Source organism: Ictalurus furcatus, chromosome 5 (genome assembly GCF_023375685.1).
Source record: "Ictalurus furcatus strain D&B chromosome 5, Billie_1.0, whole genome shotgun sequence".
In the NCBI taxonomy this organism is placed as follows: domain Eukaryota; kingdom Metazoa; phylum Chordata; class Actinopteri; order Siluriformes; family Ictaluridae; genus Ictalurus; species Ictalurus furcatus.
Window position 1 is genome coordinate 32,771,166 of NC_071259.1, and position 12,611 is coordinate 32,783,776.

General features: G+C 42.6%; 1 protein-coding gene across 1 annotated transcript in view; it reads right to left on the reverse strand.

Annotated features, from left to right (window-relative positions):
• Positions 1–8,863: 8,863 nt before the first annotated feature.
• Positions 8,864–12,611, reverse strand: part of si:dkey-6n6.1 (uncharacterized protein LOC100170811 homolog) — a 10,771-nt gene continuing 7,023 nt past the window's right edge. The window contains exons 6-11 of the mRNA XM_053625926.1: positions 12,530–12,611; positions 11,389–11,521; positions 11,058–11,215; positions 9,872–10,011; positions 9,215–9,541; positions 8,864–9,111 (exon numbers count right to left, since the gene is read on the reverse strand). The exon at positions 12,530–12,611 is cut by the window's right edge and continues 34 nt beyond it. Of these exons, the coding sequence (XP_053481901.1) occupies positions 8,931–9,111; positions 9,215–9,541; positions 9,872–10,011; positions 11,058–11,215; positions 11,389–11,521; positions 12,530–12,611 (1,021 nt within the window). The 3' untranslated portion in view covers positions 8,864–8,930. The remainder of the gene's footprint in view (positions 9,112–9,214; positions 9,542–9,871; positions 10,012–11,057; positions 11,216–11,388; positions 11,522–12,529) is intronic.

Below are 12,611 nucleotides of genomic sequence, written 5' to 3' on the forward strand. Positions count from 1 at the left end.
GATAAATATTAAGTCTTGGGGTAAACTTGGGGTACTTTAAAAGAAAAAGATTTTTTTTTATTAGAATGCAAATCATTTTTTTTCCTCGCCACCGTCGCTTGCTCATTGGGGATAAATTTCCATCCATCCATTTTCTGTTCCACTTATTCTTACAGGGTCGCGGGGAACCTGGAGCCTATCCCAGGGGGCATGGGGCACAAGGCGGGGGACACCCTGGATGGGGTGCCAGTCCATCACAGGGTACAATCACACACCCTACGGACACTTTTTGGACACGCCCATCAGCCTAAAATGCATGTCTTAGGACTGGGGGAGGAAACAGGAGTACCCGGAGGAAACCCCCGCAGCATGGGGAGAACATGCAAACTCCACACACACAGGGCCACGGTGGGACTCGAACCCCCGACCCTGCAGGTGTGAGGCTAATCACTAAGCCACTGTGCGCCCTATTAAAAGTGATATACAAATGAAATTGAATGAAATTAAATTTAAATGGTACAAAACTACAAATACAATGAGTAAAAACAATCAATTAAAAATGATAAGTAAAAGTGATGTGATAGTTCTAGTTTAAATCTATCTATCTCTCTATCTAGCTATCTATCTTCACTTTTGACAAGGTGCCTTGGAGCACATCAAAATAGACACCATTGGGCTGCAGCCATATAAACGTATATACACTCTTGTCATCATGGACTATACCACCTGAAGGCAACGCTCTGAGAACAGCTAGTTCCCTGCTGCTTATGCGTTGCTGCTGCTGTTCAGCCAGGATCCCAAAAGACATTCTGATAGCACACCACTCATAAAAATGGATGAGTGTAAGCCATTTCCGCACCTTGGTTTACCACCAACAAACTGGGAATCTGGTCAAGCCTTTCACTGAAATACCAAGGTCATGCAGTTTGGACCTCCAGCTGCCCCATGGGTCTTACTAGATTGCACAGTCCTTCAGCCTTTATAGGACTGCAACCCTTTAACGTTATTGTTTCACATATGTGAGACCTGATATACTGATAAAGTTGGCGAAGGGTACATTGGGGCAGCAGGTTGGTACAGCTGTGTGTTAAAAAAAAATTAGGACCCTACAATGTGGGGCAACAAGTAGCCATGTTTCCATCTCACAGCTCCAGGGTCCGAGTCTGGAGTCCGGTTACTTTCTCTGCAGAGCTTTGCCTATTCTGTCCATGTGGGTTTTTTTTTTTTCAGGCAACCCAGATTCATCACTGTCCAAAAACGTGGCGGACTGACAACTTTAAAGTTCCCCTTTATAATGCCATGCAAATATGTTTGTGTGTGATGTCTTGATGGACAGACATCCCATCCAGCATGTATCCCTTCTTGCAGGTGGTGTACCCAGGATAACCCCGGATCTACCACCGCCCTGAACAGGATAAAGCATTCACTGGTGATGAATTATTGAATAATAACTCCCACACAATTTGATCACGTGTGTATGCAGACTCTGGGCCCTGATCCTTTGCCTACCACATTAGGAACAGTATGAATCTTCTGGTGGCTCATTGAGGACCCTACGTTTGACACTTTCCCTATGCCCCAGATTAACATCATGAGCACTTAAGATTGCTATGGTATATATCTCCACCCTAGACATTTCCCATTAGATGCTAGGCTGAAAAGAATATTTTGCATGCCTGGTACCTCTGGCAATACTGTTAGAAGTTAGTGCTGATAGACATTGTGCTGCAGTCTAACCACTCAGAACCCACTGTCCGCAAAACCACCTTGTAGATTAACCAAACCAGAAGGAATCCCTCACAACCTGCAGAACCACCCTGCATGCTCCCCTTTTCACTTCCTCTCCCACCATCTTTTAAATAAACCTGCTATATCTCCAGGTTTTTGTCTTCATGCTAGGTTCTGGTTAGTACAGTAATCATTTAAGTAACCCAGTATTCCCACTACTGAGTTTGGAGAAGGTTGTTTTTGGCCTGGCTCCTAGCACATGGGGTACTTGCCAGTATCCACATTCTAAACCCTTTTTCAGTACCAAACCGAGAGTAAGTGATCCTTGTCCTGGATGTAGTTCAAAAGTTACACATTCTTACTGTAGAACCCCGCACTGGAGAGTGATCACTGGCTGGCGTGGCAGGTGGCTTTCTCTCTGTCGGTTTTGCCAGAACGTACACACTGAAAAACGTTAGCGCTGGTCTTTCGAGTCCGAACGTCTCGTTAGTTAGACAAAGACGTTAACAGACGACTGTTCTGTCGCGTTCCGCACCCTGACACTCAGTGCATCAAAACACCCCTGGGAGGGATCTCGTCTACCTTGACAAGCTTTCAGTGTAGGCAGGTAACTGCTGAAATGCACTAACTCTTTCTATCTATCTATCTATCTATCTATCTATCTATCCATCCATCCATCCATCTATCTATCTATCTATCTATCTATCTACTTCAGTAAAGTAACAGTAAAGTCTGTGTGTTTGTGTATGTGTATGCAACCCACGTAAAGTTTGCAGTCCCGCTATAGCATCATTCCAGAAATTTGTCCACCCATCGGCCGGGAGTTGATGAAAGACAAAGCGAGTGAGTAGAGGCTGCCGGGAAGAGTATAAAATAAGCGTCAGTGCTGTGGCAGCGCATTACCACTTAAAGAGCAGGACAGGAATAACTCAGCGGCGCACTGTCATGAGGAGAATAAAACTCTGAAACTCTGCCTCTGTAATCACACGCTGCACTGCGGCCCGCATCCACATCCACATCCAGATCCAGATCCGCCTGTCTCCACTTAACCCTTAATCCTCCACGTAAACCGGGTTAAAGTGGAACCGTACTAAATATAACGACCCAAACGGTTCCTTCTGATCTACACGACTCTACAGTATGGAGTCCAGTCTTGCATCGTCACAACTGGACCCGGGATGCAACGTTACTAAGTACCGCACACTACAGGAGGGGTAAAGTGATGGACAAGTCCTCCCGACATAAACCTGAGATATGTCCCAAACCACACACCCTTATACATTCAGTATATACATTTCTAATTACCACACCGAGTTATGGATATTCTGCATACCTCATTCTGACTCGATACTGTGTCCACATGATTGCAGAACAAAACCAAAATAGTGCACGATGTAGTGGATAGATGGTGGTTTAGAGGGAGCACAAATTGAGATGATAAAAAAAACCACTCACACACTTTGGACACACACACACACACACACACACACACACACATATATATATACACACCCAGCGTGAGTGGCTGTGCCATTGAGACATGTGTTTAATCAATGTACAAAATCAGTGTAGAGCAAATCTGAACAAAGTTCCTATGTAAAGCCAGTGTACTTTTTGGAGTGCTCAATGTGACCACGATAGGAAAGTTCAACCACACTGACTACAGAACTAAGTACTGTTAATGGAGTTATACCTATACTACACCTAAAATAAACATTACTGATTCCAGTCATAGTTCGCAAATTGGTCTTTATCCCTCCTGATTCATTTGTATTCCATAAACGTAAAAATGCACAATGATTTACAGTAGGTTTACAGTAGATTTACAGTAGATTTGCAGTAGATTTACAGTAGATTTACAGTAGGTTTAAAGTAGGTTTGCAGTAGATTTACAGTAGATTTGCAGTAGATTTACAGTAGATTTAAAGTATGTTTACAGTAGATTTACAGTAGGTTTACAGTAGGTTTACAGTAGAGTTACAGTAGGTTTACAGTATATTTACAGTAGGTTTAAAGTATGTTTACAGTAGATTTACAGTAGGTTTACAGTAGATTTACAGTAGGTTTAATGTAGGTTTACAGTAGATTTACAGTAGGTTTAAAGTAGGTTTACAGTAGGTTTACAGTAGATTTACAGTAGATTTGCAGTAGATTTACAGTAGGTTTAAAGTAGGTTTGCAGTAGATTTACAGTAGATTTACAGTAGGTTTAAAGTAGGTTTACAGTAGATTTACAGTAGATTTGCAGTAGATTTACAGTAGGTTTAAAGTAGGTTTGCAGTAGATTTACAGTAGATTTGCAGTAGATTTACAGTAGATTTAAAGTATGTTTACAGTAGATTTACAGTAGGTTTACAGTAGGTTTACAGTAGAGTTACAGTAGGTTTACAGTATATTTACAGTAGGTTTAAAGTATGTTTACAGTAGATTTACAGTAGGTTTACAGTAGATTTACAGTAGGTTTAATGTAGGTTTACAGTAGATTTACAGTAGGTTTAAAGTAGGTTTACAGTAGGTTTACAGTAGATTTACAGTAGATTTGCAGTAGATTTACAGTAGGTTTAAAGTAGGTTTGCAGTAGATTTACAGTAGATTTACAGTAGGTTTAAAGTAGATTTACAGTAGATTTACAGTAGATTTGCAGTAGATTTACAGTAGGTTTAAAGTAGGTTTGCAGTAGATTTACAGTAGGTTTACAGTAGAGTTACAGTAGGTTTACAGTATATTTACAGTAGGTTTAAAGTATGTTTACAGTAGGTTTACAGTATATTTACAGTAGGTTTAAAGTATGTTTACAGTAGATTTACAGTAGGTTTACAGTAGATTTACAGTAGGTTTAAAGTATGTTTACAGTAGATTTACAGTAGGTTTACAGTAGATTTACAGTAGGTTTAATGTAGGTTTACAGTAGATTTACAGTAGGTTTAAAGTAGGTTTACAGTAGATTTACAGTAGGTTTAAAGTATGTTTACAGTAGATTTACAGTAGATTTACAGTAGGTTTAAAGTAGGTTTACAGTATATTTACAGTAGGTTTACAGTAGATTTACAGTAGGTTTAAAGTAGGTTTACAGTAGATTTACAGTAGGTTTACAGTGTATTTACATTATATTTACAGTAGGTTTACAGTAGATTTACAGTAGGTTTAAAGTAGGTTTACAGTAGGTTTACATTATATTTACAGTAGGTTTACAGTAGATTTACAGTAGGTTTACAGTAGATTTACAGTGCTCTGCCTGCTTTTTGAACTGTGGTTCTTCTCAAGGTTCCTTCCTTGCATCTCAGGGAATTTTTCATTAATATTTACAGAATTTAGCAGATCCAGGGTGAATTAAAGAACTGCTTTACTGTACGGTCTCCGTCAAAAAGGGTCTAAGAATACTATCGAGTATACTATCAACCCTGTTCAAGAGAAGCTAGTTCGCGAGTTGAGAGGTTTCTTCAAATGCATATTGAAGTGGATGCTGAAGAGGTAGTTCATAGGTAGTTCAGAAGACAGCCAGACGTAGTTCATTCCCTCACCTGGGTGCCAGGACAGGCCTCCTCGCCACGTTCCCCCGCTGGTTCTGCACACTGTAAAAAGTTGTACTGTATATCATGCAGCTGTAGGCTCGCTGCAAAAAAATTTCCTACCACGATCAATTTCCCATCAATGCTGTCATATAACAGCATACAGAATATTACATTTAACAGAAAGGCCGACTCCAAAAATAGCTCCTAAATTCTTTAAATGTGCTAGCTTAGATGAACCCACACCATACCATTCATATGGTGCCATTCATTTCCTTGGAGATTACTTCCTATGTTCCTCATCGTTCAGTCCCTCCAGGATTTCACGATTTCGCGATCGCGGAAATTAAAAAACGACATCAAGCGAACTCTGTAATATTCGGAAGAGCTTACAATTTTTTTTTAAATCACCGCAAATTTGGGCCGAGACGCATCCTGTGACATCATCACAACGCGCATTCGGCCACAGTCCTCTTTGATTCCGGTGCATTGAACATAAGAACTGACCGATTGGTTTGTTTCCTTGATTGGGTTCACCTGTTTTGTGTTATAACTCTGTTACATTTTGCTTATTGTGTGATATACAGACTGGATTTTTGTTTCTATTTAAGGAAAATGATCGAGCATTCTGTGCGCCATTCACCGCGCACCCAGCACGGCAGAACATAGTAATTTACTTTAATCGTAGGTCTAGTGTTTTCGTCGTATAATCTGAAATGAAGAGCGCACGTGTTCGTGTTATCACACGGTCTGTGTAGAAGTTTTATTGAGATCGTCTCATGAAGTGTGAAGTAATAATCCTAAAAGATCTCTGGAATCACGCGGTGGAAAAAACCAGCTTCACGCGGTGCAGCAATTTCCCCCTCCTCTCTATACGTACAGTCTATCGTATAGTATACCTTTGTATTTTGTTTATTGTATTCTTATTTTTATTCTCTTTTGGATCATTATCAAGCTTAATTCCTGATTTCCCGTTAAACAATGTTTTGATTAAAATATTAAAATGAACAAATAGCATGTAAAGATAAAAAAATTCTGGAGTAGCATAAATGTAGAACTTTTTTTATTTTCAATTTGGGATATGAACTTGGGACGTGTGTGTGTGTGTGTGTGTGTGTGTGTGTGTGTGTGTGTGTGTGTGCCTGTATTCCGTTAAAGCAACTAACTGCCAAACACAGCAGGAGCATTCTGCAATGTCTGAAACTTTATTTAGTACATCGTAACAACAGACCATAGTACACAAACATAAACGCACACACAAACAAACACACACACACACACACACACACACGTAGCCAAGCCACGTTAAAGCAGAATGCAGATAAACTAACTTAACTCTTAAACCTTAGCACACAACGAAAGAAGATAATACTGAACACACACGTTATACGCATAAACACACACACACACACACACACACACACACACACACATACACACACAGTCTATCACAGCAAACATCTGAATAATATCTGTAATATACAGTGTGTTATCATGTAAGAATCTTTAAACATGGTTATAAACCACAGGTTAGAATAAACGAATGAAAGCATTTGCTGTGAAACAGGAGATAAATGCAGCAGGGAAGAGAAAGGTTCAGGGATAAGAAAGGTTCAGGGAAGGGAAAGGTTCAGGAAAGGGAAAGGTTCAGGGATAAGAAAGGTTCGGGGAAGGGAAAGGTTCAGGGAAGGGAAAGGTTCGGGGAAGGGAAAGGTTCAGGGAAGGGAAAGGTTCAGGGTAGGGTAAGGTTCATGGTAGGGAAAGGTTCAGGGATAAGAAAGGTTCAGGGTAGGGAAAGGTTCAGGGATAAGAAAGGTTCAGGGTAGGGAAAGGTTCAGGGAAGGGAAAGGTTCGGGGAAGGGAAAGGTTCGGGGAAGGGAAAGGTTCAGGGATAAGAAAGGTTCAGGGAAGGGAAAGGTTCAGGGTAGGGAAAGGTTCAGGGAAGGGAAAGGTTCAGGGAAGGGAAAGGTTCAGGGATAAGAAAGGTTCAGGGAAGGGAAAGGTTCAGGGAAGGGAAAGGTTCGGGGAAGGGAAAGGTTCAGGGATAAGAAAGGTTCGGGGAAAGGAAAGGTTCGGGGAAGGGAAAGGTTCAGGGATAAGAAAGGTTCAGGGAAGGGAAAGGTTCGGGGAAGGGAAAGGTTCGGGGATAAGAAAGGTTCAGGGATAAGTAAGGTTCAGGGTAGGGAAAGGTTCAGGGTAGGGAAAGGTTCAGGGAAGGGAAAGGTTCGGGGATAAGAAAGGTTCAGGGATAAGTAAGGTTCAGGGTAGGGAAAGGTTCAGGGTAGGGAAAGGTTCAGGGTAGGGAAAGGTTCAGGGAAGGGAAAGGTTCAGGGAAGGGAAAGGTTCGGGGTAGGGAAAGGTTCGGGGAAGGGAAAGGTTCGGGGAAGGGAAAGGTTCGGGGAAGGGAAAGGTTCAGGGATAAGAAAGGTTCAGGGAAGGGAAAGGTTCAGAGTAGGGAAAGGTTCGGGGATAAGAAAGGTTCAGGGATAAGAAAGGTTCAGGGAAGGGAAAGGTTCAGGGTAGGGAAAGGTTCAGGGTAGGGAAAGGTTCAGGGAAGGGAAAGGTTCAGGGAAGGGAAAGGTTCAGGGAAGGGAAAGGTTCGGGGTAGGGAAAGGTTCGGGGAAGGGAAAGGTTCGGGGAAGGGAAAGGTTCGGGGAAGGGAAAGGTTCGGGGAAGGGAAAGGTTCAGGGAAGGGAAAGGTTCAGGGATAAGAAAAGTTCGGGGAAGGGAAAGGTTCGGGGAAGGGAAAGGTTCGGGGAAGGGAAAGGTTCGGGGAAGGGAAAGGTTCAGGGTAGGGAAAGGTTCGGGGAAGGGAAAGGTTCGGGGAAGGGAAAGGTTCGGGGAAGGGAAAGGTTCAGGGATAAGAAAAGTTCAGGGAAGGGAAAGGTTCGGGGAAGGGAAAGGTTCGGGGAAGGGAAAGGTTCAGGGAAGGGAAAGGTTCAGGGTAGGGAAAGGTTCAGGGAAGGGAAAGGTTCAGGGAAGGTTAGGGCTTTAAGGTCATTAGAAAAGCGAGGCATTGAAAAGCAAAACTGGATTAACTTCACATATGGACTGTAGGTCGTATTATTCACTGATCCAAACTACAGTGTGAAATATACGCGAATACACGATTACAAGAAATATTTTTCTCTGAGAGAGTTAGCCCGTGACTTTTAAAGCAGTTTTATTTAACGTCTAATAGCATTAAATATGTAAATAACACCACTAAATAATTTTTTAAAAATGCTTTTCTTGAACTTAAAAGTCAGCGAACAGACGCCGAGTCTCTGTAGCTTCAGTTCGCGGTTGATCTCACGCACGTCACGCACGTCACTCACGTCTCGCTAGCTGTGACTTAACAATTTTTGAGTAATTCTTAATTACACATGTTTCTAAAAGTAATTCCTTTAAAAAAAGATTTGTTCAACTGGTCTGTGAAAGTCTGTTTTATTTTATTTTTTTTAAAAAAAGAAGATTTTTTTGGTTATAATCAGATTAACACGTTTACATGTTTAAATGGAAATCGGAATACAGCTACGATGATGCGCTCGGAGATTTTGGACTGGTAATGAAACACACTTTAAAAATAGAGATCGTTACTGCATTAATATCGTCATGTAAATAACTTCTGTTGTCACGGCGATGAAATGACCCCGCCTCCTAGGTCCTGTTGTCACCTGTCGCTCGGTTCGATATGTGAATGTATTTCGGATAAGAGCTGAGGGTGAGTGTGTGCTCACTCGTAGATCTGTTCGTGTCTCTGAGGATGCAGGATGACGCTGCTGTACTCTTTAATACAGGTGAGTGCAGTGGGCGGGATTAAACGCCGATCAATCAGGTTATTCTGCAGGTGAACGGAGAGCAGGGGGGAGTCGTCACGGGCGGTGATGTCACACAGAGCGTTCATGGGTACCGAGCTACAAACACACACACACACACACAAGTACATATAAATACACACATTATACACAATATCCTGTTGTAGTCATGGGTGAGTGCGTGTGAGGAGTGCGCACTGACCTGATGTAATTGTGGTTGAGGCGGAGGACGTGGAGGGCGCGGAGTTGGACTATCCCACGAGGAATCTCTCGAAGTTGGTTGTGGTCCAGCAGCAGCTCGTTAAGGGAGTGTTGAAGACCGTGGAAGGACACTTTGTTGATGCCGTCCTCCCTCAGGCGGTTGTATGAGAGGTGGATTGAGACGAGGCCGGGCTGCATGTGAGCGAAAACGTATCCCGGGATTCTCTCGATCTGATTGTGGTGTAGCGCGAGCTGGACAAGACCGACCGGCAGGAAGGACGGGACGTGAACCAGTTTATTATGGGACAGATCCAACGTCTCCAACTTACTGAAGGAAAAGAACGGAGACATGTCCCTCTCAAACAGCGACTAACCAAGTGTGAACTACAACCAGGATCCCACGGAACACTGACTAATCAATCATACTGGTACTACGGATGAGACAGCGCCCTCTAGAGGTCGACGTGTGTCTTCGCTGGTTTTTGTTCTAGATATCGGTTGGACCAGGTGTCCGGTAACGTAAAACGCCGGATAAAGCCACTAACATAACAGAATGATGATTACAATCACCTTTTAATGCGTACCGATTCTGGCTATAAATGATATAAAATTATTTAAAGTTAAAGCTTGGATCAGTAAAGTAAAGGAAGTGACTGACCGTAGGTGAATCCACGCTCTCGGGGCGATTCGGTCCTCTCGGATTTTATTATGGCTCAGATTTAAGATTCGCAGGTTTACTGTCTTATTCAGGAGTCCGGCATGAACCACTTCGATCCGGTTATCTGACAGATGCAGCTCCTACACACACACACACACACACACACAGAATCATGACCCAAAACATACTGTGGTAGCAAACAAGACTAATTCCCAAATGCTGCTGTTTGATAGAAGAGACCACGTCATGAGAACGCATAAATTCTCTTTAAGAGCTTCTACAAAATCATTTTAAAAGTCCTCATATTTTGCTAATGCTAGTTATTACACTCTTCAGTGGTTAGCGTATACTGTATATACATATATAGATATATACACAGTACATACAGTACAGTAGCTAGCGTATCAGTTAGCGCTTTGTATAATGGTGCGTTCAAGTCACGTCAGAAAGATGGTATTTACGAGCTGAACGCACACGAACGCCACCACAAAGTCGTGATTACGAGTGGGGAAATTTCCTTTCAGCGTGTCAGTAAGAAAACATGGCGGAGTCAACGGCTGTAACGTCTGGAGGTGATGGTGAATTTGCTGAAATCGAACGTTTAGAATAACACAAGCTAATCGCCAGCGCAAAACACGATAGCATTGTACAGTTACGTAATATGTAACGGTAAAGTTTACAGCGGCTTCATGCATTGATTAAAAACATTTTTTTTTAAAAGAAGAAGAGAAAAATAGCAGAACACACCTGATGTACATTCTTTGTCCTTCATTTACAGGAACAACCTTGCTTTATTATTTTGTAGTAAATTAAGAGAAGGTACACCGGCATCTTGCTGCGACCGAACTGACTTCTACGACGCACCTGATGTCGTAAATACGGACTTCCCGACTCGTAATTACGAACTTCCCGACTCGTAAACATGAACGATTTCTGTGTGTTCTAGCGTTGGGATGGATCATTAAAATGGCTGATGTTCTAGAAATAAACCGTTTTAGAAGGTTATTTTATTCCAAAGTATTAAACACAATTACAAAATGTTACCAAAGTCTACAAATTCCCTTTTTTCAGTAGGTTTATTTTTTTTGGTGTGTTTTTCACAGGTAGGTGGGGCTTAGTATACATATTTTGGACCACTGGAACGAATCATTGATGATGATGATGATGATGATGATGATGTAATAACCTTCAGTGATGCAGGCAGGCCGGAGGGAATGGCTCTGAAGTCGTTATCATCCAGTCGGAGGTAAATGAGTTTCTTGAGGGGCCTGAACGCCAGCGGGGACACGTTCCCATCATGGAAATGATTGTCCTCCAGCTCCAGAGTCAGCAGCTGGGACAGACCTGCCAGACGAGACGCAACGATCCAAACCACATTCCTATCCCACTGAGCAAGGTGTTAATACACAGAGTCCATCTTCCTCAGGGCAAAGAACCAAACCGATGCCAGCCCTGTCCTTTCATCATCCTCACACCGTTTTGTGTGTGTGTGTGTGTGTGTGTGTGTGTGTGTGTACCCTTAAAGCTGTGAGGTGTGAGTCCGCTCAGTTTGTTGTCGTTGATCTTCAGCTCCAGCAGTGATGGCGGCAGCGGGGGGATTTTGGTCAGATTGTTCCCGTCCAGATTCAGACGACGCAGTTTGGTCAGATTCTGAAACACACACACACACACACACACACACACACACGTTAGTGATCGACATTTTTCTCAGCCTCGACGGAGCCAGAATTCGTAACACGTGTGTGAGAAAAGCGAACTTGACATCATGGTGTTTGCTCGCTGTGTGTTTGTCCACGCTGAATATTCTCCCATTTACTTCAACAATGAGGTGAGAGTTCTGTTCCGACCAAAAGCGTCACATCGACTCGCTATTTGTGCACGTGTTTATTACACGTTTTATTCTGACGCATGTAAGAGGTTAGGTAAAGGTGCAGAGCTGGGCTACATGGACACTTGGACTCGAGCTGCAACCATCAGACCCGTGTTACGTTCCGGCTCATTCTTTCAGTCATCAATAAGAGTGTCTTTATGTTACATCTATGTTACCCAACAACGCTACAGAATCCTGGATTCTGATTGGTCAGAAGGTGTTGATGAATTTTCTATAACAGCAGCTCTGCCAGTAGAACAGCTGCAGATTAATGTGCTCGCTCTAATACGTTATCGTTTCTATAGCAACAGCTCATTCACAGGGACGTGCACCGTACAGCGGACACTCCACATAAACGGATTTAAAAAAACCTAGACATTTATGGGAAGGAGTCTCCAGTGTCAGCTCGTTGATGTGAAGTTTAAAGGTAACTTTAAGTTTTCTGACATCTTCACTGTTGTTGTTGTTGTTGTTGTTGTCTTATTAACTTCGAGAGAGAGAATAAAGAGAGGGCTGGTGAGGGAACGGCCGTTTATAGCTGCTGTAACGTAAGTGAGAACAGGAAGTAATACATTAAATGTACGTATTAATGTATCGAATTAAAATGTGTTGTTCTTTAATAAATGAAAGGTTGTGATCTTGGCAGATTGCTGTGGTGTAAGAGGAATAAAAGACTTGGGGACGTGCTGTTGTAGGAAAATAATCTACTGTGGGGTGGTGTGTGAACCTACACCAAAGTGTGTGGTTGTTAACAGTGTGTGTGTGTGTGTGTGTGTGTGTGTTCTCACCCGGAACACGTCCAGCCCCAGTGAAGTGTCATCCAGTTTGTTCTTGCTCAGATCGAGCCACTGCAGATTGGGCAGGCCATGC